The sequence below is a fragment of the Neofelis nebulosa genome, chromosome 18 (assembly GCF_028018385.1).
Source record: "Neofelis nebulosa isolate mNeoNeb1 chromosome 18, mNeoNeb1.pri, whole genome shotgun sequence".
NCBI lineage: Eukaryota > Metazoa > Chordata > Mammalia > Carnivora > Felidae > Neofelis > Neofelis nebulosa.
The window spans coordinates 22087220-22115052 of NC_080799.1; the positions used below are offsets into that span (position 1 = coordinate 22087220).

The 27833-nt window shown below is 51.9% G+C and overlaps 2 protein-coding genes across 25 annotated transcripts; one reads left to right on the top strand and one right to left on the bottom strand.

Moving 5' to 3' along the window:
* Window positions 1-5709: 5709 nt before the first annotated feature.
* On the top strand, window positions 5710-18293 carry ATXN2L (ataxin 2 like). Of its 24 annotated transcripts, none has more exons than XM_058711989.1 (24): window positions 5713-6519; window positions 8030-8066; window positions 8238-8294; window positions 8380-8451; window positions 8802-8952; window positions 9348-9472; window positions 10542-10633; window positions 11054-11254; window positions 11888-12063; window positions 12239-12352; window positions 13454-13666; window positions 13756-13827; window positions 14086-14156; window positions 14343-14638; window positions 14717-14786; window positions 15220-15366; window positions 15490-15562; window positions 15666-15856; window positions 16097-16226; window positions 16312-16433; window positions 16585-16797; window positions 16969-17212; window positions 17362-17521; window positions 17767-18293. In XM_058711989.1, exons 1-23 carry the CDS (start codon window positions 6221-6223, stop codon window positions 17514-17516), a joined length of 3321 nt encoding a protein of 1106 aa, XP_058567972.1. In that variant the 5' UTR covers window positions 5713-6220; the 3' UTR covers window positions 17517-17521; window positions 17767-18293. The 24 variants fall into 24 exon arrangements, with proteins under 24 accessions (XP_058567995.1, XP_058567972.1, XP_058567973.1 ...); XM_058711990.1 differs by having other exon boundaries at window positions 17790-18293; XM_058712000.1 differs by having other exon boundaries at window positions 5714-6519; window positions 17485-17521.
* Window positions 18294-20002: 1709 nt separating this feature from the next.
* On the bottom strand, window positions 20003-24046 carry TUFM (Tu translation elongation factor, mitochondrial). Its single transcript, XM_058711912.1, has 10 exons — window positions 23359-24046; window positions 23061-23255; window positions 22444-22610; window positions 22092-22196; window positions 21841-22005; window positions 21566-21698; window positions 21378-21482; window positions 21109-21260; window positions 20884-21003; window positions 20003-20365 (listed from the first exon to the last, which is right to left on the bottom strand). The coding sequence occupies exons 1-10, from the start codon at window positions 24044-24046 to the stop codon at window positions 20192-20194; spliced, it is 2004 nt and encodes a 667-aa protein (XP_058567895.1). The 3' UTR covers window positions 20003-20191.
* Window positions 24047-27833: the final 3787 nt, after the last annotated feature.

Consider the following 27833-nt stretch of genomic DNA (forward strand, 5'->3'; position numbering starts at 1 on the left):
GGAGGACAGAAGATCTAAAGCAGGCTCTGTGCTATCAGCAGGGAGCCCAGTGCAGGGCTCAAACTCATGAACCGTGAGATCATGACTGAGCCAAAGTCAAAGGCCTAACTGACTGAGCCACTCAGGGACCCCTTTTAGAGAGAGCGCATGCTGTCCAGTTTGTCACGGTGCCTCCTTGCTTCACTCTTTTTTATTACCAGCTTTCTCATGTAGGCATTTGAATTTGGTACCCTTCGTCTATTCTGACCTCTCCTTTTAAATTTTTTTTTTTTTCAACGTTTTTTATTTATTTTTGGGACAGAGAGAGACATAGCATGAATGGGGGAGGGGCAGAGAGAGAGGGAGACACAGAATCGGAAACAGGCTCCAGGCTCTGAGCCATCAGCCCAGAGCCTGACGCGGGGCTCGAACTCACGGACCGCGAGATCGTGACCTGGCTGAAGTCGGACGCCCAACCGACTGCGCCACCCAGGTGCCCCTGACCTCTCCTTTTAGACAGAGACTGCGGCCTCAGAGGTCCAATCACTTGCTGTGGTCGGTAGACTTAGTAAAAGACAAAGGCAGAGCTAGAATTCTCTTCTGGGCCTGTTAGGCCTGTATTGTTTCTGCTACCAGATGCGGCCTCTTCTTGAAAAACATTTTGTTTTCTTAAATTTTTTTTTTTTCAACGTTTATTTATTTTTGGGACAGAGAGAGACAGAGCATGAACGGGGGAGGGACAGAGAGAGAGGGAGACACAGAATCGGAAACAGGCTCCAGGCTCCGAGCCATCAGCCCAGAGCCCGACGCGGGGCTCGAACTCACGGACCGCGAGATCGTGACCTGGCTGAAGTCGGACGCTTAACCGACTGCGCCACCCAGGCGCCCCTTGAAAAACATTTTGGCACTTATGGGGAAAAAGTGTCCTTGTAGGATGTGTGTTGGGGAGGTAGAGTCGAATTTTCATCATAAGGAACATCTCATCTCGTTGCCCCAGCCACTCTCTGACATGTCTTAAGCGAGGAATATGCCCTCACTGTTTTGTACGAATGGAGTCCTAGTATCATTTGAGCCTCGGACTGGGGCTACTTCTCAGATACACGCGGATAAAATGCCGTGAACACTGGTGTAGTGCCTAAGGGTATTCCTGAGAACTAAAAACTCCTCGCTTAATTCATCAATGAGTTTGTGGATGTTTAGTAGATATAATTACGTGGTTTACTCACTCCTTTCCCTAACTTTAGGTGTTAAAATGATATTTATTGATATGTAAATTCTTTATTTTGAACATAATTTCAAACTTACAAGGAAGTTGAAAGGCTACTACAACGAACTTCGGTATGAAGTTTACCCGGAATGGGGCCCCTGGCTGGCTCAGTCAGAACATGCAACTCTTGATCTTGGGGTTGTGAGTTTGAGCCTCACATTGGGTGTAGAGATTACTTAAACATAAAATCTTAAAATAAACAAAAAAGAAAAATAAAGCTTATCCAGATCCACTAGTTAACATTGTGCCATAGTTGCTTCATCATTTTTTCTGTGTGAACATAAAGAAAATACATACACATAATTTGAACCAGTTGAAAGCAGGTTGGATATATCATATTCCTTTACCCCGTAGAATACTTAAGTGCATATTTACTAAGAATATACTTGTACACATCTACAATAGTTATCACATTCAGGAAATTATCCTGGATGTATTATACAGTCTATATTACAAATTTGTCCATTTTTCTCCATGTCTTTTATAGCAGTTTTTTTTTTTTCTTCCTGGATCTAGGCCAGGATCTAGTTCACTTTTTTTTTTTTAATGTTTATTTATTTTTGACAGAGAGAGAGAGCGAGAGAGCGCGCGCGCATGAGTGGGGAGGGGCAGAGAGAGAGGGAGACAGAGAATCCAAAGCAGGTTCCAGGCTCTGAGCTGGCAGCACAGAGCCCGACGCAGGGCTTGAACTCACAGACCACGAGATCATGACCTGAGCCGAAGTGGGACACTCAACCGACTGAGTCACCCAGGCGCCCCTCTAGTTCATTTATTGGTAGTCATTTTAGCCTTCTTTAACCTGGAACAGTTCCTCAACCTTTCTTTGTCTTTCATGCCATGGAACAGTTTTGAAGAATACAGTCTTGCTATTTCTTCTGTATGTTTCTTTTTTTGTGTGTATGCATGTATATTTATACCTATTAACAGTATGGATGTATGGATTCCTCTTTTATTCAACGGGTTATAACCTATTACTATACTTCTATATTGTGGATCCTCAAACTGTGTCAGGTTTGGCCTCTTCACGATGGTTCCTATGTCCCTTTAATGCCCTAATACTTTTTTTAGTACTTACTTCCTGGCACAACAAAATATTCCAAACTCCCTTGGTATCTTCCTTGCTCCTCCCCAAGCTGGAATCAGGAAGGAAGCTTCAAAGGGCCCTGGGACCTGGGATCTTTCTGTGGAATATTTAGAAGCCAAGATCTGGGAACTAGGTATGTGTAAATCAGTCAATCTATCATCTATTTTTTCCCCATAAATCTTATACTGATATTTCCTGTTCTGATCCAGCCCCACTAAAGTTTTGCTCACTTATTTCCTTCCATATTTGCTTTTCCCTACTTCCGCATGATAATCCTCCTTCTCAGCAATGTCTGTTTACTTGCATGTTCAATCCCCATACCCAAGGTAATTTCAGAATTGCTATGCCACTACCACTATAGCAAACCTCCTAAGAAGAACTTAAGGTTTGTAGTTCTTTTTTCTGTAGGCAGAGAGTGCCTGAAAGTTACTTGAATTCGTTCAATTTTTCCTCTTTCAGTGGGTCACTTTCACTCATCTAAAATAGAGTTGGGATCATTTATTTATGTCTATATTCTGATTTTAGCTACCGTCCATCTCTGTTGATTTAACTTTTTGAAGAGGTCGACCATTAGGGGTGCCTGGCCGGCTCGGTCGATGAAGTATGAGACTTTTGATCTCGGGGTTGTGAGTTCAAGCCCCACGTTGGGCATAGAGCTTATATTAAAAAAAAAAAAAAAATTGGGGCACCTGGGTGGCTCAGCCGGTTAAGCATCCAACTCTTGATTTTGGCTCAGGTCATGAACTCATGCTGGAGCCCCTCGTCAGGCTCCATACTGAGCGTGGAGCCTGCTTAGGATTCTCTTTCTCTGCCTGTCCTCTGCTCATGCTTTCTTCTGCCTCTCTCTCTCTCTCTCAACGTAAACTTAAGAAAGAAAAGTTTTAAAAAAACAAAGTGTTGACTATTAAACATGATTTGAAAAGTCCAAGTTATATGAAAAGGTAAACTCAAAGAAGTGTCTTCCTCTCTCCAGAGCTCTGTTGTTTTCCTTTAAAAAAAAAAAAAAATTAAAAAAAATTTTTTTTCAACGTTTTTTATTTATTTTTGGGACAGAGAGAGACAGAGCATGAACGGGGGAGGGGCAGAGAGAGAGGGAGACACAGAATCGGAAACAGGCTCCAGGCTCCGAGCCATCAGCCCAGAGCCCGACGCGGGGCTCGAACTCACGGACCGCGAGATCGTGACCTGGCTGAAGTCGGACGCTTAACCGACTGCGCCACCCAGGCGCCCCTTTAAAAAAAAATTTTTAATGCTTATTTATTTTTGAGGGAGAGAGACAGAGTGTGAGCGGTGGAGGGGCAGAGAGAGAGGGAGACACGGAATCTGAACCAGGCTCTGGGCTCTGAGCTATCAGCATGGAGCCCAACATGGGTCTTGAACTCACAAACCACCAGATAGCGACTTAAGCCAACGTCGGAAGCTTAACCGACTGAGCCACCCAGGCGCCCTCTGTTGTTTCCTTCAACAAGAACATAAACAACAACCCAGGAACCCTCATTAGGTAACCGATTTTATTAGTTTGGGGGTTATACTTTTTGTGCTTTCCTTTGCAAAAATTTGCAGATACATTTGTTTCTTTATTTTCCCTTCTGTGAACAAGAGGTAGCACAGACTATAAGCTTTGCTTTCTTCCTGGAAACCATTCCATATCAAATCACAGTGATATAATTTCTAAATTGCATATAGTAAGACAACGTTCCATTCATTTACCAAATAATTTGAGTGACTGTGTGCCAGCCACTGAGCTAGACATAAAAGATAGGGAAATGAATAAATATATAGTCCCTGCCCTTTATAACCTCGGGGTCCGTATAAGCAAAACCATCCCAGTACTCTGAGAGCCTGAAGGAGTGAGTCGGTAACAGGCTGTTCAAAAGAATGGACACCTGAGCTTGACGAACGAGACGGTAGGTGAAGAAACAGCACAAGTAAAGGAAGCGTTGGAAAAGAGCAAGGTGTGTCGTGAAAATGGGAGTTTCATGAGGCTAAAACTTAGAATTTGATGCAGGTGGAGGAGACGGAAGTGCCCATAAAGAGGCTGGAGAGGTGGCAGGGCACCCAGTGGTGCCAGTAATACCAGGAAAACGCCAGATCTGTATTATTTCGGCATCCAGGAGACATAGTCTTTAAGCTACCACTCGGATCCATTTCTTTCGTAAGTATTCAATTGACTACCTGTATTGTGCGAGGCACTGCGGGTACAGTAAGAGTAGGATCCCAACTCTTAGGGAGCGGACACAAGCAAGACAGAATTAAAGGAGGTCTTAGAATGATGTGGAGCAATTTGCCTGGCAAGCACATAGGAGGGGAGCCTAACACACTCGATGCCTGGAGTGAGACACGGGTGAAAGCATACTTCCCAAAAAGGAAGGGTGACTTTTAGCTAGATATTGTGCCTGTTTGTGGTAGAGGGTTTGGGAAGGCTTCCAATGCTAATGCCTGGAGCGAAGGAAGATTGAGATACTGAAAGTCTCACTGGGATTAAGACCAGACTCATCGCTGCTCTACTCCATTCTCCACATTGCAGAGTACTCCTCTAAAAATGTAAATCTGGTCTCTTCCTTTTCTGTGAAAGGCTCCCCACTACTTTGAGCATAATGTCCAAGTCTCTTTAAAATCTAGTCCCAGGTCTCATTTTTTTTAAACTTCTTTAATTTTATATTCCTGCCACGTTGACGTTTTATCTCATCACACCCTATTCCCCTTGCCTAGCAATTCATCACCCAACGCTGGATTCAGTGTAACTCCTATCTGTGCTCATACGCTTCACCTGATAGATCTCATCTAATTGTCCGGGTCTACAACTAGCTTAAACTCCTTGAAGACACGAAGCGGTCAAATTACAGTTGTATCCAGTGCATCCAGCCTAATGTCCTAATGCCCAACTGATTTTGAATGGATGAAGCCTGGCTTCATCGCAGAGGTGAGTATCAAGAATTTTGAATTAGACCCTAAGTACTTTGACCTTCAAACAGTCTCTCCGTCACTACAGTTTAAGAGTTCATTCTAGGGCACGGAGAACCCATTTAGGTTTTAAATCACTTAAGTTTAAAATACTTCAGGATTTAGCATACATTTATCTACAACATGCTGAGTGTCTATCAGTCTTTTATTTAAAGCAGACAAGGTCAAGAATAGCTCAAGAAGCCCACCACCACCCCCCGAAGAGGGGCAGTCGCTAGTCTATACCCGGGATTTCTTTGCACTTAGACTCCGCCCACGAGCACCCAAATGGCGGAAGAACTGCACGCTACGTCGTGACATTTCACACAAATGCGGAGGCATCCTGACGCTACGCCACCGGCGTGGGCGGGGCGGCCGGCTCTTCCTTCCTCTCGGCTACTTCGGCTCCTCCCCCAGCGCTTCACACGCTCATTGTGAAGCGACAGCGGGCATCAACCCCTAGGGCTGTTTGGGACCTAGGGATTCTAAATCTTTGGCGCGCGTGAGCGCCCGCGCTGCTCCTTCCCCACTCCAAAGGCTAGGGGTGCGAGATTCGCCTTTTTCTCTCCTCTCCCGCCCGGAGCCAACCGCCCCGGCGCGCGCGGACCTCTCGCGCCGCCGTTCCCTCCTGCCCGCCCCTCCCCCTTCGGGAGCTCCCGCCCGCGCGCTCCTCCTCTTTCCCCGGCGACGCGCACGCGCGCCAGGCCGGCTCGCGCCCTCTCGCTTTCCTCCGGCCCGCGGGACCCCCCTCCCCTTCCGCCTCGCGGCGCTTCCTCGAGCCGCGGTCGTCTCTGTCCACCCCCGACACCGCGGGGCTCCCCCCGCCCGCCAACGGCGGGTCCCCAGCTTCCCAATCCCCTTCGCTTCCCGCGCTCTCCGGCGGGGGCCTAGCCCCAGCCTCCTCTCTCCCTCCCTTCCCCCTAATTCCCCTTCCGGACGCTGCCATCATGTTGAAGCCTCAGCCGCCACAACAGACCTCCCAGCCCCAGCAGCCGCCCCCCACGCAACAGGCCGTGGCCCGCCGGCCTCCCGGGGGCACCAGCCCTCCCAACGGCGGCCTCCCGGGGCCCCTGGCCTCCACCTCGGCTCCCCCAGGGCCTCCCGCAGCCGCTACTCCCTGCTTGGGGCCTGCAGCAGCCGCCGGGAGCGGGCTCCGCCGGGGAGCCGAGGGCATTTTGGCGCCGCAGCCGCCGCCGCCGCAGCAACATCAGGAAAGGCCAGGGGCAGCGGCTATCGGCAGCGCCAGGTGAGGAGGGGTGGGTTTCCGGGCGCTGGAGGCTAAGCTGCGGGGCGGCGGCGGCCGCTCGGCTCCGGCCCAGCGGCCGGCACCCGAGACACCGCGCGTGGCGGGTACCTAGCCTGGCCACCTTTGAGGGGCGCCCGGGGAAGGTGAGGAATTCCCGTGAGGCTGGGGGTGGGCCCCCTCAGGTCCTAACAGGTCAGAGGGAAGGGGTCCCCGGGCGGCCACCGGGACATTTAAGGGCCGTGCTCAGCTCTCAGAGCCTAGTCAGGGCTCGGGCCTTAAGGGCAGGCGGGGCGCATCCCGCCAGCGCCGTCAGAACGAGGAGTTGGGGGGGTGAAGAGGTGATCGGGGTCCCCGGCTCCATTACCACGAAGGGTCTCGCGGTCCCCGGCTTCAGCCAATGGGGAGTCAGCTGCGGGAAGGGGTCCCCGGCCGTAGCCAATGGAGGGGGGCGCGCGGCCCACAGTTTGGCCAATGGGGAGGGAGGGACTTGGGAACGGGTTGCTACCACCTCCTTCCCGGTCTGGCCAGTAGGAGGGGAGCGGGGTGGGCGGGGGAACGGAAGGAGGGACAACTGGGAGGACTGCGGGCAGGGAACCTCCAGCGCGCGCGCGCTCTTCCCGTACGTGCGTGCGGATGCTCTGTCTTATGACCCGGGCATTCGTGAGCCGCGGGTAACCTACAGGGCAGGGTGTGGGAGTGTGCGTGGCGGGGTTCGCCTGGTGTTCGTGGATGAGTGGTGGGCACCCCACTCGGCTTCTTCTGCGTGTGGGTTAATGGACTTGAGAGTGGCGGTACACGCAGGCGCAGTGGGTTCTGGCCGCGGAGGGGGGATTTTGGAAGCCCGTGGGCTTTAATGCGCAGGCGCAGGCCGGGCGAGGCCTCCCGGTGGATGGCTTTTGCGGCTGCGCTGTCCCCCAGCCCCGCCAACGGCCCCCTCTTCGCCCTCCTCAACCGCCGGTTACATCAGCCAGCGAAGAGCAGGGTTACCGGGCGATCAGTGACCCCTCCCAGAGTGGGTAATATTGAATGAGTAAAAGAGGTCGAGAGGAGGGTGGGTCCTAAAAGGAGTACCCTCCTCCCAGAGTTTGGGGCGTAAGGCTGGTGAAAATGATTGTCTTTTCTGTTTTGAGAGGTAACGTGCGTAAACTGGGTAGTTCTGAATCTGCTTTCACCTTTATGTTTGGGGTGGATTATTGGTTAACGATTAATGTAGCATTTTGGGGGGAAGCCTGTAGTCCTGGCCCCTTGGAGGTGAGAAGGTTGTGTTGAATTGACAACCATTGCTGATTGAGGTCTGTTTTAGTGGCATTTGGAGGAAATGTGTTTACTGGCTTTTACTGTCTGTGCCTTTCTTCCTCTGTAAGGTGAGAGTTTGAAAATCTTGTTAATTGGTTTGTAGTCTAAATAGGCATGTTCACAGGGTATGTGATTGTAGGATACCACGTTCTTCGAAATAAATCGTATAAGAGGGATTAAACATTTTTAACTAGTTTTTTGTTTCCTCTCATAGGGGACAAAGCACAGGAAAGGGCCCCCCACAGTCACCGGTGAGTGCCTCCTCACACACACACCCCAAAGTACAGAGGTACATGTGGGCATATGGGACAGATTAGGTGCACAAATAGTTGGGCTCAGAATACGAAATGAAGTGAGGGGAGTGTGGATATTCAGAAGGAAGGGGAGGTGTCAAGCGTCTATTTCTTCTGTGTTACTGACAGGTGTTCGAGGGTGTTTACAGCAATTCCAGAATGCTGCATTTTCTTACAGCTGTTGTGGTAAGTGGGTACCTAGCCCCTAGGTTGGTTGAGGGATGTAGTATGCCAGTTTGCTGGAGACACTCTTCTTATTCCTCTGTTCCAGGGCTCCACTTGTGATGTGAAGGTGAAGAATGGTACCACGTATGAAGGTATCTTCAAGACTCTGAGCTCAAAGGTTAGTGGACTCAAATTAGCTTATTTTTGCAGGGGCGTGTAAGGAGAATGAAATAGACTCACTGAAGATGTGAGTTGAGTGGTGTTGGACAGGCTTGTGGTGTGCGCTACTCATTTTTCTAGGCCTGTACCAGAGTAGTGCTGGAAGCACTAAAAAAATGTGGATTGAAAATTTGAGGGCTGGGTACTTTAGTGTTAAAATACTTAGTCCTGTGGCTAATGTTCAGAAGACTGTTTGTGTGACTGTGGTGTTGGAAAAAGGTTAGAAAGGGTAGGAGAAAAATAGTCCTATTTTGACCATCGCATTTCTTGATATTGACCCTTTACTGTTGGGAAATGGGATTTTTATAGTTTGAACTAGCCGTGGATGCTGTACACCGGAAAGCATCTGAGCCAGCAGGTGGCCCTTGTCGGGAAGACATTGTGGATACCATGGTGTTTAAGCCAAGTGATGTCATGCTTGTCCACTTCCGAAATGTTGACTTCAATTATGCTACTAAAGGTATCGTGTCGAGTTTTTATGCCAGACCCACTCTTTGAGTAGAGGGCATAGAGCAGTTACGTAAGGACTTGTTCTGCTTCTTCCCCCTTTACAAACGTCTTTTTTTGGAGGAGGATGGCCAGATTTTTCTTTTCGAAACTGTATCTCGATACCTAAGATACAGTGGGATGAATTCCGGCCTGTGGTGTAGTTCTTCACGTTTTCCTTGCTTTGCTTTTAACTCCTTGCTTCTTTTGAACAGTTAAGATGTGGCTTGTTATGCTGCATCCACCCTCACCCACCTCTGACACACGCAAACTTTTCTTTGCTCCTGAACTACTCATTGGGGGCAGGGGGTGTTGGAAGAAGGCTATGAAGTATCTCTTGACTCCTGATCTTCAACTCTGCCCCCACAGACAAGTTTACGGATTCAGCCATTGCCATGAACTCAAAAGTGAATGGGGAGCACAAAGAGAAGGTGCTTCAGCGCTGGGAAGGGGGTGACAGCAACAGTGATGACTATGACCTCGAGTCTGACATGGTACGGTCCCCTTCTCTGAGAACCCGAGAGCTGGGTCACTCTCCTGTCTGAGTGTGGGTTGTTGACTGTGATGTCGTAGAACCAAGAGTTGCTTCTGGGGAAGGGGAGAAAAATCTTTTACTGTTGCCTGTTGTTGGCAGTCCGATTCCAAATGGAAAGGTACAGAAAATAAAACAAAAATACCTGTTCTCCCAACATCTGCGATTGACAACTATTAACGTTTGCTTGAAGGTGTTTTTTTTTTTTTTTCTAATTAACAAAGTATAGACAAGATCGAGGACCGTGTGGACCCATGTCCCTTCCAAAAACAAGCACTACTATGAATCATTTAAAATTCCTCATGAGTTAAGGCATTATGATGCTATAGTTAATCCATACAAGAATTTTCTTCCCTTTCTGTTGTTTCTGAATTATTTCATGTTTGAGTTATTTCATGATCTACTCAATGCTTTTAGTGATTTTGTCTTATTCTGTTTGTATAAGTATACATGGATATATATACAACAGAACGTATTTTTTTTTTTCTTCACTGGTTGGTGTTTTGACTCGTTATTTTGTTATTAGAAATAGTGCCTTACAGGGGCACTTGGGTGGCTCAGTCAGTTAAGCGTCTGACTTCGGTTCAGATCATAATCTCACAGTTCATGCATTCAAGCCCCACATAAGGCTCTGTGCTGATAGAGCCTGGAGCCTGCTTCAGATTTTGTGTCTCCCCTTTTCTCTTCGTCCCTCCCCTGTTCGGGTTTTGTCTCTCTCTATCTTTCAAAAAAAAAAAAATAGTGCCTTGCTGAACTTTAGAACATGTGTCCCCATGCACGTACGCTAAAATTTTCTGGGACATTAACCTGGTAAGGGATTTGTTAGGTCCTGTAAGACCTTGGTTTTACTAGTTGTTAGCAGTTTGTCCTACAATTGCTAGTACTAGTTGATATTCCTGCCAGCTTTGTTTCTATTTTCCACACCTGGTTTGGTCAGATCTTTGTTTTTTCAGCCTGGTGGAGGAGAATGACAGGTCATTGTTGGCTTTCCTTGTTGGGTTTTAAAACATTCTCCTTCCTTCCCACCTTAGTCCAACGGATGGGACCCCAATGAAATGTTCAAGTTCAACGAGGAGAACTATGGTGTGAAGACCACCTATGATAGCAGTCTTTCTTCTTACACGTGAGTGTCTTGGTACTTCCTAGATGATGCAGTTTGAGGCCTAGGGTCGTGGCATTTGTTCATTCTTTTCTGGGTATCTAGGATGTCCTCTCCCCACTCCTAATCTGTCTTGTATATTGTCCCCTCAAAATACCAGGTCATCTCGTTGGTAGAATTAACTGCTTTTTTGTCTGTTTATCCATGCTTTTCTTCTAGAACTTAAAACATACTGATATATGCGTGTAAATACTCCTCAGGTTCAGAGATAGGCCTTGTTGCTGTGCCTGGGACCTAGTAGATGCCCATTAAATATGTTGAGTTGTTGAAGGGATTAAACATCCACACGTCTGAACTGGTGATAGGACTGATAGAAATGTTTTTCCTTTTTTCTCTCTTGTCCCCTGGCACTGGGGTGGTGGTGATCTGTGGTGGTCCTCTTAGGGTGCCCTTGGAGAAGGACAACTCGGAAGAGTTTCGTCAGCGGGAGCTGCGTGCGGCCCAATTGGCTCGAGAGATTGAATCAAGCCCCCAGTACCGCCTGCGGATCGCAATGGAGAACGATGATGGGCGCACTGAGGAAGAGAAGCACAGTGCAGTCCAACGGCAGGGTTCAGGGCGGGAGAGCCCCAGCTTGGCATCCAGGTGATTGCTGGGGGCAGCCTGGTCTGTTTGGGGCTCTGTACGGGCTAGGGCTAGGGCTAGGGCTGGGGCCAAGAGCTTTGTACACTCCTTTCTAAGCTTCACAGCCGTGTAAGATACAGGTTAGTACGTAGTTTTTCCCAATTTTCAGGTGTAAGAGTGAGGCCTAGAGTAGATAAGTAATTTGTTCAAGGTAACAAAGATTAAAGCTTGTGGGTTTAGGGAGGAAAAAATGAGTTTGATTCCCTTTTTTTGCTCTGCAGGTTAATCCATTTGTAGGTCTTATTCTTCCCTTCATGCAAATGAAATCAGAGTGTACATGATGTCCAGTAACCTGTAAAAGCTGTACCTTGAACTATAACGTGATACTATTTTTCTCATAGGTCAGGACGGTAGAATGTGGAGCTTTGGCCAGGTTGGTCAGGTCAGGGATTGGCACATCATAAGATCACAAGCCTTATAGCCACAGAACATTTAACTAGAACAGATTTTCAGGTGGGGCAGTGCAAAAAGCCGGAGCCAGGCAGGGTATGTGTGTGTATACAGGTACACATGTGTTTTGGGAGGGAAAACTTCATTTTTCCAAAATGTGTGGGCTTTATGACTAATCGACCTTGCTTGAACTCTCTCCCCTAGGGAGGGAAAGTATATCCCTCTACCCCAACGAGTTCGGGAAGGTCCCCGGGGAGGAGTTCGATGCAGTAGTTCCCGGGGTGGCCGCCCTGGCCTTAGCTCTTTGCCACCTCGTGGCCCTCACCATCTTGACAATAGCAGCCCCAGCCCAGGTTCTGAGACACGTGGTATCAATGGAGGTGAGTTAAGCGGGCTTTTGGGAGCAGGGGGCGGTGGTAGGGAAGCCGATAGGAAGGAAGTGGGAAGGAGAATTGAAAGGATAGGTGGGTTGGAAGGGTGATGCGTTGGTGATAATGTAATAGCAGATACTCTGCCTCTTTTTTCCCCATCTTAAAAAAAAAAAAAAAAAAATAGGCCCTTCCCGCATGTCCCCTAAGGCACAGCGGCCTCTGAGAGGTGGTGCCAAGACTCTGTCTTCACCCAGCAGTAGGCCCTCTGGAGAAGCTTCTGTTCCACCTCCTCCTGCAGGTAAAATTTCAGCAGTGTTATATGAAGAAATAAAAATTTGTGGGGGATGTAAATGTCAGTCGTTGGAAAGCTGGGTTGGGAGACCGTTCCCAGATGAAATAGATGTTTTGGGGGTTTTGAGTTTATGCTTTTTAGAAAAGAAATTTGTTTCCCTCCCGTAGAAATACCAATGTAGCAATCCACGGTTTGTATTTGGTTGTCAGATGTCTTTTGTTTAAATTAGCTGTCAGGGTGACTGGTTGGCTCAGAGGAGCATGTGACTCTTGATCTCAGGGTTGTGAGTTCAAGCCCCACATTGGGCATAGAGCTTACTCTAAACAACAGTAACAAACTTTTAAGTTAACATTTTACTTATTTTTTAAAATGATTAATATGAGAGAGAGCATGGTCAGGGGAGGGGAGAAAAGAGAGAGAGAAATATCCCAAGCAGACTCTGAGCTGTCAGCATGGAGCCAAATTCAGGGGCCCAAGTCTCACAAACCATGAGATCATGACCTGAGCCAAAATCAAGAGTCTGGCCGCTTAACTGACTGAGCCACCCAGGTGTCCCAGTTGTCAGCATTTTAAGACAGGAGAAATAGAAAATTTTCAACTTCTTTGGAAATACAGAAAGTTCTGCAAAGTGAGTCTGCTCCTGTAAAACATTCTAATCTTTTATGGTGCCCAGGAATCTGTTTTACCTGATTAGGTTACCTGCCTTGCTCTTCTAGGAATTTAGGTTTGACCTTGCATATTAAAGGAAAAGGGGTGGGGGGCGCCTGGGTGGCTCAGTCGGTTAAGCATCTGATATCACCTCAGGTCATGATCTCCTAGCTCTTGAGTTCAAGCCCCTCATCCAGCTCTGGGCTGACAGCTCAGAGTCCGGATCCAGTTCTGCGCCTGCCTCTGCCTGCCTCTCTCTCTCTCTCTCTCACTCTCTCACTCTCTCACTCTCTCACTCTCTCACTCTCTCACTGCCCCTCCCCTGCTCAGGCTCTGTCTCTCCAAAAATAAACAAACATTACAAATAATTAAAAAAAAAAAAACAGATAAACTTGATTTGGTGTTTCTAGTAGGTTCCCTATGCCCATTGTGCACTGACCAGCAGTAACCATCGTACAGCTTTCCCTTTTCTTCCAGTGGGCCGGATGTATCCCCCACGTTCTCCCAAGTCGGCTGCCCCTGCCCCAATCTCGGCTTCCTGTCCTGAGCCCCCCATTGGCTCAGCAGTACCAACCTCTTCAGCTTCCATCCCTGTGACATCATCAGTTGTGGATCCTGGAGTAGGCTCCATTTCCCCAGCTTCTCCAAAGATCTCATTGGCCCCCACAGATGGTAAGAGCCACATGGTTGAGGGCTTGTGGACAATGTGAAGTGTGGTTCTGGACAGAAGGACCTTCAGGCATGTGTCTCTTCTTGCTCAGTAAAAGAACTTCCAGCCAAGGAACCTGGGAGAACTCTGGAATCCCAGGAGCTGTCCCGGATAGCTGGGAAAGGTGAGGATTTCCACCCCAACCCCCCACCCCCCGCTGAGGTCTGAGTGTCCTTTTAATTAGGAGAGCACCTCAGTTAGTACCAAGAGTTTTGTTGGGGTTTGGGAAACAGTAGCTTGTCAGTCATGTGATCCTAATTTGTTCTATAGAACTCTCAAGTCTTTTTTTTTTTCTTGTTTTCTTCGTCCTTTGGGCTACTGGCATGGTAGCCACCTTGAAAAAAGAAACGCGTATTTTTTCCTTTTTCACTGTTTTTCATAGTCCCTGGCCTTCAGAATGAACAGAAACGCTTTCAACTGGAAGAATTGAGAAAGTTTGGGGCCCAGTTTAAGGTGAGAGGAGTATGGGAGTAAGCCAGGGTGTAAGGATGGAGGGAGGGTGAGGGAGCTTATAGAAGAGGCACAGGACTAGGTGGAATAGAAGAGATGAGACCAAGCAAGGAGGAAGGAAGGAAGGAAGCCACGCCTGGGGTCTGGACCAGCCGTCTGGGCACTGTATGTGTGCTTTTCTCCTTCCAGCTGCAGTCCAGTAGCTCCCCTGAGACCAGCCTGGATCCTTTTCCTCCCCGGATCTTAAAGGAGGAGGCCAAAGGGAAAGAGAAGGAGGTTGATGGTCTGTTGACTTCAGAGCCAGTGGGGTCGCCAGTCTCCTCCAAGACGGAGTCCGTATCGGATAAGGAGGACAAAGCACCCCTGCCGCCAGCAGGAGCCACCGAGGGGCCAGAGCAGCCCCCGCCACCTTGCCCAAGCCAGACTGGCAGCCCCCCGGTGGGCCTCATCAAGGGAGACGACAAGGATGAGGGCCCTGTTGCCGAGTGAGTAGGATGGGGAGCCGGGCAGGTGTCGGGGGAGATGAGCAAACTGTGAAGATTGACTCTGTTTTTCTCTCACAGACAAGTGAAGAAGTCCACGCTGAACCCCAATGCCAAGGAATTTAATCCCACAAAGCCTCTGTTGTCTGTGGTGAGATGGAATGGGCGAAGGTGGACTGGTTTCTCTGAGGGAGGCTTGGGAGTGGGGGGAGAGAGCATGGGGAGAGAGGTCGTGAAAGTTGGGCTGCTCTAGGGCAAACGTGTCAGGGTTGGGGGCGAGGGGTCACGATATGTGTGGCAGGTTTTTATTTAGGGTTTAGCTCCGGGAGTATGTGTGTTGGGCTAGTTCTGAACATAGGTTTCATTCAGATCCCTGATTTTGGCTTGAATGACAAGCCATTTAACTTTTTGGCTTTTGTTTCCTCACCTGTAATTTGAGAATACTCGTCTCGGGGTTCAGCGTGAGGCTTAAGCGAGATGAAGGGTAGAGTGTATCTGGCGTGCAGCGCTCTGTTGCTGTTATAAGCCCAGGAGGAGCATACAGAGACCAAAATGCACGCATCCTCTGTTGTCTCTTACTACAGAATAAATCCACCAGTACCCCGACTTCTCCGGGGCCCCGGACTCACTCAACTCCTTCCATCCCGGTGCTCACAGCAGGCCAGAGTGGGCTCTATAGCCCCCAGTACATTTCCTACATACCTCAGATCCACATGGGACCAGCTGTTCAGGTAAGAGGAGAGACCGAGTGAGTCTAGGCTAAGAGGTTTGGCTGGGCTGGTGAGGACCAGGTCAGGCCTGTTCTGGGCATCTGTGAGCAAGCTGTTCAGCCTCATTTGTATCCTTGTTCGTAGGCACCTCAGATGTATCCATATCCTGTATCCAATTCCGTGCCTGGACAGCAGGGCAAGTACCGGGGAGCAAAAGGTGAGCAGAGTTGGCAGGGCTGCTCCGACGGCCGGGGGGTGGTGCTGCCTCGTTGCCTCCTGGCAGATGGAACTTAAGCTTGGCGTTCTCTCCCTTTCCCCAGGCTCCCTGCCCCCGCAGCGCTCAGACCAACACCAGCCAGCCTCAGCCCCTCCGATGATGCAGGCCGCCGCCGCCGCCGCCGGCCCCCCTCTTGTGGCTGCCACACCGTACTCTTCCTACATCCCCTACACCCCGCAGCAGTTCCCGGGCCAGCCTGCCATGATGCAGCCCATGGCCCACTACCCCTCGCAGGTAACTGAGGCACGGGAGGGAGACGGGAGTACAGAGCTGAGGGTCACTTGGGTTTTGGTCCTGGCTCCGGTAGGACCCGTAGGAAAGCACTGGTACTCTCTAAAGCACAGGTCAAACAGCGTCTCCTTGCTTGCACCCTTGTGAACGTTAAACAAGGTGGTTGCGGCAAAGCCGGAGTCGTGCCGTGTACGGGTTATCGGGCAGCGCGACATGCCCACCGCTCCTCTCTTGTCCTTCCAGCCGGTGTTCGCCCCCATGCTTCAGAGCAACCCACGCATGCTGACGTCGGGGAGCCATCCCCAGGCCATTGTGTCGTCCTCCACTCCTCAGTACCCTTCTGCAGAGCAGCCCACCCCCCAAGCCCTGTATGGTGAGTTCTGTGCCCTTCCCGAAGACTGCTCCTTAGCCCTCTCCGGTGTGCTTGGCGCTGATCCCTTCCCTCTTTCCTGCTGTAGCCACCGTTCACCAGTCCTATCCACACCATGCTACGCAGCTCCATGCCCACCAGCCGCAGCCGGCCACCACGCCTACTGGGAGCCAGCCGCAGTCCCAGCATGCGGCCCCCAGTCCCGTCCAGGTGCCTGCCATGGGGGATCCGAGTGGTTGGGGCTGGAGGAGGGGGATGGAGCCGGGGGCTCATTCCCTTCGGGCAGGGTCGGGAGTCGGTGGGGGGTAGGCCTGGTACCCGAGGAGTGGGGTGGCACTCACCCTTCCCCTCCCCCTAACAGCACCAGGCGGGGCAGGCCCCACACCTGGGCAGTGGACAGCCACAGCAGAATCTGTACCACCCAGGGGCCCTGACAGGCACGCCGCCTTCTCTGCCACCGGGACCTTCTGCCCAGTCCCCTCAGAGCAGCTTCCCCCAGCCAGCCGCTGTGTATGCCATCCATGCCCACCAGCAGCTGCCCCACGGCTTCACCAACATGGCCCATGTTACCCAGGTAAGAGCCCAAGGGACTTGCTTTCTATGGGTCTGTTTTGCCATCAGGACCCGGGTCCTGGGGCTATCCTGCTGCCCCTTTCCTCAGTGGTCTGAACACCAGGCTTCTCGGAGCCTGTGTGTAGCTTCTGGGGTGCTCCCAGCTGGGATTTTTTGTTGTTGTTTTCTGCAGGCCCATGTCCAAACTGGAATCACAGCAGCCCCGCCCCCTCACCCTGGGGCTCCCCACCCGCCCCAGGTGATGCTGCTGCACCCACCCCAGAGCCATGGGGGCCCCCCCCAAGGCGCGGTGCCCCAGAGTGGGGTGCCTGCACTCTCAGCTTCCACACCCTCACCCTACCCCTACATCGGACACCCCCAAGGTGAGCAGCCTGGCCAGGCGCCTGGATTTCCAGGAGGAGCCGATGACAGGATTCGTGAGTTCTCGTTAGCTGGGGGAATTTGGCATGGAAGAGCTGATGGGCTGCAGGTGGGGCAGGATGCACGGGTTCTGGGAGGGGAGTGAGGGGTCTTGGAGGCAGGGCTGTCCCACAGGGCGCCCGCCGACCTGCACCTGTCTGTGAAGTATGTAGGGTGGGCAGAAGCCACAGTCGCCGCCGCCAGGGGCTTGCTCCTGGCTCTGTCCTTTGCTTCCCTCCGTCCTCGCTCAGTTGTGATCCAGCAGCCCCCCTCCCCACTGCCTCCCCAGCTCTCAGTGACCCCGACTGTCTCCTGACTTAGCCGAGGTAAGGTCAGCGCAGCAGACAGGGCCAGGCTGGGGTGTGGGGGGCTGAGCTGGGCACACGAGTAAGGGCTCTGGCTCACTGGGAAACAGCGATTGATCTGTGCTTCTGACAGCCCCATGAGACACCTTGAGGAGGCCGCTCCTACCCACACACTCCCCCCACACCCCACACTGGACGGCATTGGATGAAGGGACAGCTGCTTGGGTTCTAATGCTCCTGCTCTCTTCTCTTTCCCCTCCAACCAGTTCAATCTCATCCCTCCCAGCAGCTCCCCTTCCACCCCCCGGGGAACTGAAGATTGTCCTGGCCGCGACCTGAGACCTCCATGAGTGGAGGGAAGAGTGATCTATGTCTCTTCCCCCAGCAGCTCGGACCAGTCCCAGCCCCCCAAACCCCCCTTTACCCCCGGGGGAGCTGGGGAATTCCTGCCAAGCACCTTGAAGGAGGGGGGGGGCTCAAAGTGGGCAGGGCCAGGGTCCAGCGGGGGTGGGGGGTTCCTGCTCTGCCCCTGCCCATCCCCACCCCATCTTGCCCTCCCATCCTCTCATCTATCCCCCACTGGAGACGGAAGATCTTTTATTTTCTATTATTTATAACCTCAGACTTGGGCCCCCCTGTTTCTTTCTTCCCCATTAACTTGAGTGACCGGCGTGAGAGACAGACAGACAGACAGATGCCCTACAAGGATGGTTGGACAAGGACTTTTACTTTTTATTACATAAAAATATTAAAAAAAAAAAATTAAAAAAAATAAAATTTTAAACTAACTTAACCTGCCTATGGTTTCCTCTGGAAAAAAGAGTAAGATAGCAGCTGTCAAGTCTTAGGTGTCATGAGGTGGCTCCCAGCAGTGGGTGGGGACAGCATAGCAGTACAGTCTGTGGGTGCTGGTCCTTCTGCCTCTCACTACCACACATGACCCAGCCGCCTGGGGACTGTTATCTCATGTTGATGTTGGCCTTGTCTTGAGGTTTCAAGTTTGTATATAGTTTTTAAGTTCACATTTCTAAAAGGTTAGAAGGTGTGTGGCGGTGGGGGGAATCTCAGGCTCCACGCCATCAGCACGGGGTTCAGTCTCCTGAACCATGAGACCGTGGTCTGAGCTGAAATCCCGAGTCCCAATGCTCAACTGACTGAGCCACCCAGGCACCCGTTTTCATTGAAAATCATTTCCTCCTTAGAGCATCAGGGAGGTGGCACTAGTACTCGCAGGTAGGCAAGGGTGTTTCAGATGGGACTAAAGCCAGAGAAGGTGAGCTGAGGAGCAGGGCAGGAAAAGGATTACATAACCAGGCTACAGATCCAGGGTGTGAGGGTTGGAAACCTGGTAGTTGGGGGGCATGATGTGGGTATATAGAGGTAAATAGAAAACAGATGTGCAGGGGTGGGGGTCCCCAGTGGAAGAACTCTCTTAAGGGATGGCAACTGTGGTTGGGGGTGGGGCACTGATGGAAGAGGCAGCAGCAGAAAGCCAGATGAGCTCAGAATGTCTCCGGTGCAGATGGAGACCAGTCTCCGAAGTACTGAGATGGAATTGCTGTGGGTGCTGGGTGGTCCTCCTCAGGGAAAAGAAGTTTGCTTCGTCCCACCAGGAATCCCAGGAAACCTTTCAGCCTTGCTCACTGACTAAAGCAAACCTGCCCTATCTTTGGACAGGACTTTCTCGTGAAGTGCTTTTTGTTGCTGTCCTTTTCTTGAGCCCACTTCCGTGCTGTGAAATCACAGGTTGGATGGTGACTCTCAAAACAGCTCTTAGGTTGGGCCTAAGAACCTCCCCACTCTGGAAGGCTGGTCAGTGCGGAACAGGCTCATTTGTCAGGAAGTGAGGCTAAAAGGGGTGCCCGTTAATCCCTGTTGGAAGCTAACCTTTTTTGTTTGGGGTCAGCATCCTGGTCAGTCATTTCAAGTTTTCAAGCATTTTACTCTCCATTTATCTGGTAAAAAGTCCTCTCAATTTTAAATCTCGGTACATGCTCTAAACTTAAAGTTATAAAATGAAATCTCCAATTGAAGATTGTCCTGTGTTTGGAATTGGTAATATATAGTGGGGATAACCTATCAAGCACACAGGCTAGTTCAGGGACCTCCTTAGGTGCTGGGTGTTGGTCCTGGAGGTGAGCTGCAGCCTCTGGTATCTTAGCGCTTAGATGAGGGCAGGTAGACATTAACAGCCTAGTAACTACTCCCCGGGCACGGGACGTGTGTCTGGCACCTCAGCCGAACCCATGCTGCGTCTCCCCCAGGACAGCCAGCAGTATCCTGCCATGGCACTTTGCTAGACGATCCTACCCAATCTGCTAGACCAGCTTTCCTCCTCTCCTTATGTCCCAGCGGTTCGGACCACTTGAAAACGCAAAGCTTTTCCAAAACGGTACCACAGAGGTGAACTGAAGGGCAGCACACAAGCTCATGTGTCCCAGGCTCCCCGTTTATACTCCTCCATCCTCTCCAACTTAGACCAAGGACACGAGAGACACAAGCTCCCTATTCACAGAACAGTTTATTGACCTACCTCACCTGGCAGGCTGTGGGCCCCTCCTGACCAGGAGAAGTGTCTGTCTAGCTGCACTGCTAGGCAGCAGCCCGTGCCCTGGGAAGGGGGCATCGAAGCAGGAGAGAACGCTGGCCAGTGCAGCCTCAAACTCAAGAGAGCCTAAGCAGAGTCCAGACTCAACTCCATTTGATGTTCTTGTCTTCCTCAGTCAGGGCCGACGTCTCCGTGACGAGGCCAGTGCCAATGGTCCGGTTGCCATCTCGCAGGGTGAAACGTTGGCCTTTTTCTAAGATCATGGGCTGCCGCAAGATTAGGCTGAGCTTCAGGTCCTCCCCGGGCATGGCAAGCTCCTGGACAGGGCAGAGACAGGGTTCAGGCATGGCCCTCGGGGCACCTTTCCCCCAACTGCTGCCTACCAAGGTTAAAAGTTACAGGAAATGGCAGCAGGGAGATCCTTTCTGGGGACAGCTTCACTCCAGCCACCAGCAGAGGTAAACATATTTGAAGACCAAAGGACTTGTGACCAGTGTTCCTAAGGTCCAATGTTGAAAGGAAACTAAGCCATGCAGGTTTCTTAGTCACAAGACTTCTCTGAGCTGTTATGCACAGTATAATTCTTCAAGGGAGAATGCTTTTCTGGGAGATCTTTCTGTGGGTAAATGCTAGCATGGCTAAGTTCACCCAGGCAATACTAGATGAAGACTGACTTCTCCTAAACCCACTGGGTCAGACCCATCTATCACTAGCTTCACCTACACCAGTCAAGGAAAAGTCACCCGTGTTGTCGTATCTTTGGCACCACGAGTGAGGTAGAGGTGGTATGAAGAGTGTCTCTGCCACTCTTTCACGTTCCCTATACGCACTATACCTTCCCTGGTGGCAAGATGACACGACAGGCCATGTCCCAAGTCAGAGAGAACATGACAGGCATAAAGTGAGACACAAAAGGCTTGTGGCGGCCACCCTCCTCCTTGCTGAGGATGTAAACCTGGAAGAGAGAGCAGCAAGGGTGAAGCTGTGCTTGGCTGGAAACCTGCCTCTTTGCAGAGGACAGTTTGGCTCAGTGATGCCCCCCATCCCCTGGAGCCCTCACCTGTGCCTCCACCTTCTGGTGGGGTTGGATGGTCCCTGGCTTGGCCATGACCAAGCCACGCCTCAGGTCCTCCCGCTTCAAGCCTCGGACCAGGGCCCCAAGGTTGTCGCCTGCCTCTGCTCTCTCCAGGCTCTTGTGGAACATCTCAATGCCTAGGAAGGAGCAGAAGAGACCAGGGAGGAGGATCAAGGACGGAGGGAAGACACCAAGGAGCTACAAGGGGAAATCGTGGAGCCAGCCCCTGGGGTCCCAAGGCATCTTTCCTGTACCTGTCACCACGGTCCGAATGTTCTTGCTATGTCCCAGGAACTCACACTCGTCTCCCTTCTTCAGAATGCCACGCTCTAGTGTGCCTGTCACCACCGTGCCCCGGCCTGGGAAGAAACAGAACACGACCTCAGGGACCCGGGGCCAGGCTACCACCAGAGAAGAGTGCAAGTGAACACACGGTCCTCACCAGGAATAGAGTAAACGGACTCTACAGGCAGCAGGAAAGGCTTCTCTAGGTCCCGGGTGGGCACTGGGATGTAAGTGTCCACAGCATCCAGCAGCTTCTGCACAGACTTCAGGCCTAGCTCAGGGTCACGTTGCTATGTGGGGGAGGTGACAGGACTCGAATTTTCATTCTGCTTCTCTTACTAAGAGACACTCCCCCGACTCCCAGCAGAGCTCCGGATGCCCCTCCAGCCCCATCCTTTGCCACCAGCAGCCCCTGCCTGAGCCCGCCTTCACCTCAAGGGCACAGAGGGCAGAGCCTACGATGACCGGGGTCTCCTCCCCTTTGTAGCCAAACTCAGTGAGCAGCTCCCGGATCTCCAGCTCAACCAGCTCCACCATCTCCGAGTCCTGGACGGCATCTGCTTTGTTTATAAACACCACAACGTGCTCTACTCCAATCTGTGGACGGGAAACAGAGACATGGTGTCCTGAATGGACCAACTCCCCACTCTTCCTCTCTCCACCCCTCCCCAGGCTCTGAGTACCTGTCTGGCCAGCAATAAATGCTCTCGGGTCTGGGGCATAGGGCCGTCGTTGGCCGCCACCACCAGGATGCAGCCGTCGAGGGGGGCGGTGCCCGTGATCATATTCTGGGTACGAGAGGAAACAGCCTAGTTCAAGGACCTCCTCAGCTCCACGTCCATCTAGCCAAGCACAGCGGTTAGGAACTGAGGCCCACCTTTCTCTGCCATCTCCTTACCACCCACCTTGGAGTGGCCGTGCCCAGGTATCCGTGACCTCAACCCACACACCTTGAATATCCCAACCTCCCCCACCAGTCCAACGTTTTTCCTGGCAGGAGACAGCCCCTGGCCCCACACCCAGCAACTCTCTCACCTTTACATAATCTGCGTGACCTGGGCAGTCGGTGTGGGCATAGTGGCGGGCGGCAGTGCTATACTCCACGTGAGCTGCATTGATTGTGATTCCACGGGCTCGCTCTTCAGGGGCATTATCAATCTCTTCATATTTCTTAAACTTGGCTCCACCTCCCTCGGCTAAAACTAAGGGGAAGGAAGAGAATAAACCTCTCAGGTAAAGTTCCAGGAGTAGAGGCAAGGCTCAAGCCACACCCCTGAATCTCTCCACCTACACAAAGGATGGTCTGGGGGAATAACGCTTCCTTGACCCCCTCCCTCAGCTCCTGAGCAGAGGTAACTGGGGTCAGAAAGAAACGTTAAAGGGCCTCAAGGTCCAGCCCTGCGAATTCTCTAGGGTAAAAGCCTCTGCTTACAGAGCACCGGCCACGGCTAGAAAGAAGCCACTCGGGCTCCCCAACTTCTGCATCGCAAACACTTTTGTGTGCAGGGGAAATGTGTTTCCTGCATCTTCCCGCCCACCGCTCGCCCAAGTTCTGGCCCCTGGGGCCACGCCACCTCCAGCAGCACCTCCCCGGCTCCGGGTCCCGCCAGCAGAGAGGGCGTTGCCGGACGTCCCCAACCAACCCCGCTTACTTTTCGTGATGGCCGCGGTCAGTGTGGTCTTGCCGTGGTCCACATGGCCGATGGTGCCCACGTTCACATGGGGCTTGTCGCGCACGTAGGTCTTCTTGGCCTCCACGGCCAGGCCGCGGCACAAGCGGGGCAGTGCCGGGGCCTTCAGCGGCCGCAACAGACCCTGCAACAGCGGGGTCGGGCCGGTGCCGAGACCTGCCGGGGAAGAAGCTTGGAATCAGAGCGCGGGTCCGAGCCCGGCCACTCCGGACGACGCCCCAAGCGTCCCGGGCCGCCATCGCCTTCCCCGCCCCCTCACCGCTCAAGAGGGGCGTCGCGCGCAGCAGGGTGGTGGCCGCCATGGTGCTCGTACTCGCGCCCGGAGTACCCGGTCCAGGGCGCCCGCGCGTGCAGAAAGGAAAGGGCACGGGAGACCGGAGGTCACTTCCGGCGGAAGTGAAGACAGGGAAGGCATGCCTCGGTCCCTCTAGCCTCCAGTTTTTATGGCCACCTTTACGACTTCCGGGCGTGGGACCAAAGGCGACGCCCGGAAGGTGCTGGTGTTTCGCGGGCGGGGAGGGAGGGAGACGGTTTCCACAAGGCTCGCGGACCTCGAACCTCGCGGACTGACGGGGCAACGCAGGTGTCTTTGGCGGCGCCGGGGACCGACGTGGAGCGTCCGGTCGCGCACCAGAGCCCCGCAGGCTCACGGGAGTTGTAGTTCCGGGTGGGGCGTGCTGTGTTTGCGCTGGTCGTGGGAGTCCCGTAGGGCTAGGCCGGGTCTGGAGCGAGGGTGCCGGCCTCCGGGAGGCGGAGGCGGCCCCGGCGCGGCCTGCTCGGGAACGGCCTGGCTCAAAACCCCCTGGAGTCCGACCCACTGCGGGGGTCTGGCGAGAGATCTGGCGGCCCTTGAGCCCCCACCGCCGGAGGTAGGACCAGGCCCTGCGGCCAGGCGAAGAGAGGCGGGCCTGGGAGACTTTCGCAGGTGGGGCGCAAGTGTGACACATCTCTCCGCTGAGTCTTTGTTTTCTTATCTGTAAAATGGGAACAGTAGGATCTACTTCATGGGGAGATTCTGACATCTGGCTCTGAGAAAATGAGCTGGACAGGAAGCAGGAAATAGGGTCCAGGGGCCTCCAGGTCCCACAGTCCTTGACCCTCAAATCCCTGCCCGCCTGGGTCACACAGCTGGCGGGGACAGCTCTGCCGTCCACCCCTGAAGCCCCTCAGCAGGCCCGGAGCTAATTCCCTTGATTTTCGCCCCACCCACTCGTCCAGTTTTACTAATGATACCAAGATTGAGGAACCGGCCTCAGGTGCCTGTAAGGGTAGCCTGTCACGTTCCTGCGGTATCCCTGGCACCTGACACAGGGCGGGGCACCCAGTGAGTGCCCAGTGAATTTCTGTTGACTGAGTTGAGTGCAAGGCTAGCAATTGACCTTTAGCTTTCACATCTATCATCTCATCACCTTGCAATGATAACAGCAGCTGCTTAACCCTGACTGATGTTTCCGAAACTCATCAGATCCTAAGGCTCGGTTGATGGGTGTTGTTTCAAATAGATTTCCTAAATCCTCCCTGAAAGATTATGATTCAAGAGGGTCTCTGAGCACAGACGGGGAAACTCTATTTATAACACACAGCTTCCCAAGCTCAAAGGAGTTTGGGAAACTCAACTAGAGCTTTGTGTGGATCAGGCGTTGTGCAAATGCTTTATATTGGCTCACATTCAGCATTCCCAGTGTTACCGCTCGTGGTTGAAGCCATCCTTTCCCCCGTTTCACAGGTGAGAAAACTTGAGCCTCAGGGTGATTTAGGAACCCAATACCGCTAAACTCCAAGAAAAGTATGCACTTAACCACTGTACTGTCCTTTAGCTGCCAATATACTTTTCAAATAAAATGAAGAACTTGCTAAGACATCTGTCCTGGCCCTCCAACCCATCAGCTCCACTTAGGAAGGCCTGGGGCCGTAATTAAAAGAGCTTCTTTGTCTTTATCCTGTATTTCATTCACTCCTCTCCTAGGAACGTCTCTTAAGACACTATTGGCCACTATGGGAATATGAGACTGGGGGGGGGGGGGGTGGTATTTGAACGAATCCTTTCTATCTTAGTTTATTTGAACATGTGTTAGTTTGAAAAAAAGGTAGCAAATACTGCGCTTAAGAAATGAGTCAACTTAAAAGCCAGTGTTGGTAAGTAATATGGTGGCATAAATATGTGGCAGAGTTGGGCGAATGCGGTGCACGAATGACTGAAATTTGAGAAACGCCACGCTCGGAAGAGTCCAGAGGGAGAAAACTTTTTGTCCCGCTGTTGACTGCAGCATCCTCTGCAATAGTTAGGAGTCTTGATTTACAGAGAGCAGAGTCTACGTTGGCTGGTTTGCACAGAAGGAGGATGTGTTTAAGGGTTGGGGGCAGCTCACAGAATCGTGGGACAGGCCAGAGCAACAGCTCCCTTACGGAACTTACGGAACCTGGTAAGGCAGCTGCTATTGCTGCCACTGCCACCAAACTCTAAACGCCAGGACTGAGACTCATCTGCGACCCCTCCTGCTCATGGCACCAAAGCCACCTCTGCCTCAAGAAAGTGACCCGTCCGACTTCCCAACCCTCCTGCCCCCAAAGTCCGGCAGATTCAAAGCCCCACTTGAAGGTGTCTGGCCAGAGAAGCCTAGATCGCCATAGGTGAGTGTTCTTGTATCAGAGGAGTCTGAGAGATGCCGCCCGACTCTGATGGAGAGCAGGAGCGCGAGCACGCAATTTCCCCAGGTGTCCAGCCGTGCTCGTGAACGAGCTGAAGAGCAGAGTGAACACAGCTGTCCAGTACGGGGACATGGGAGCAGGAGTCTGGTATAGCCACCGGCTGAAGTGGGAATAGAGTGGGCTCAGACTGGCAGAGGTGAGGGGAGCCAGCCACCCGGGAACGTGCTCGTGAGTGGTGCCGAATGAAGGTGGAAGGCTGGCTGCCATAGAAAAACAGCATCGGGAGGAGGGGGCGGCGGGGACGGCGACAAAGGAAGTGGAAAACAATCAGGACTTCAGGAGGCTGTGAATTTGCGTAGAGAAAGTTCTTTCTCTTTCTGACGTGGCTTTTGTATGATTATAGTTAAAGAGAGAAACTGCATTCTTTGTGCAGAATGTTGAACTCTAAAAAGGCACCCTTGAAATCAAATGGCCTTCAGGGCCCCCCCCCTAGCAATCTATGCATTGGAGCTCCTGCTTAACAGCATTTTTCCGTCTTCCTCCAGGCAGGGCCCTGATTTTGTTGAAGGTGGCCCTTCCCCGAGTTCCAGGAATAAATCCTGACACGTCTAGCCTACTTCTGGTGGTCCTATTGTCCTTGCCGGGGGGGGGGGGGTTGTTTAGGGGGTGACTTCTTTGGGGCCAGTGTTTGGTAAGAGGAATCTCCTTTGGGGGGGCTTCCAGGGAAGGGTCCCTCTTTTTATTTTTTAATGCTTATTTTTATTTTTGAGAGACACTATGAGTGTGGCAGGGGCAGAAAGAGAGGGGGACCAAGAATCCGAAGCAGGCTCCAGGCTCTGAGCTATCACACAGAGCCCGACGCAGGGCTCGAAACCGTGAACCATAAGATCATGACCTGAGCCAAAGTTGGGCGCTCAACCGACTGAGCCACCCAGGCGCCCCAAGGGCCCCTCACTCTTGAGACACCGAAGAGAGGGACCGCCATCTGACTCTGGGTGTTGCTGGGTCTGGATGTGAAGCCTGGCACTACTCTGCCCTTCTTATTTCCGGTCAGTGATGAAGCCAAAATCCAGAAGAGGGCAAAAGGCAGAGGGTTTTAGATGACTCCTTGAGGTGTGGTGACTAACGTCCTTATTATTTAAGTCAGACTGTGTCGGAGTCGTCCGTTGTCTACATTCAAATACATCCTAACAGATAAACTGTCTCACAGCATTTAATACCCTGAGACCTAATTCTTGGTTTCCCCTCTCTGAGACTGAGTGGCCTGAGTAGGGCCAGGACTGGGCTTCCTTGATCTCTGTATCCTCTGCCTGGCCACTGTAGGCCTCTGAATGACTGCACTTGAACCATGGATGAGGCTTCTTCCAAGGGTGCCACCACGTGGTGCTACAAACGTAACGTGTCCAAAACACGACCCTCCGCTCTCCCCAGGCTGTGTGCTTACACATCTGAATACGCACAGCACCACTTTTCTTCCTTCCCCTCAGCCCCAACATCTAACCCGTTACCCAGTCCTGCTGGCCATCTTTCCAAAACATACCTTGAAGGTGACCACTTCTGTCTGTCTCCACTGTTGACACTGTGGTTCGGTCCAGAATCATCTGTCACCTAGGTTAGCTCACTGGCCTCTACAATGGGCCTCCCGGCTCCCGTTCCCCTCGATATCTGGCCAATCCACCCTCCACACAGCAGTCAGACCAGGCTTTAAAATGTAGATCGGGGGGTGCCCGGGTGGCTCAGTCGGTTAAGCGTCCCGACTCTTGGTTTCAGCTCCACGATCTCCCAGTTCGTGAGCTCGAGCCCTGGGTCAGGCTCTGTGCTGACAGCACAGAGCCTGCTTCGGATTCTCTCTCTCCCTCCGCACTTTCCCTGCTCGCACCCTTTCTCTCCCTCTCAAAAGAAATCAACATTTAAAAAAGATAATAAAAATGTGGATCGGAAGGAGCACGTGGCTGCCTCAGTCAGTAGAGCACGTGACTTGATTTCATCTCACGGTCATGAGATCGAGGCCCACACGGTATAGAGTTTACTTTAAAAAATAAATAAAAATAAAGATTCCCTTTGAAATGTATAAAGTTTAAATAA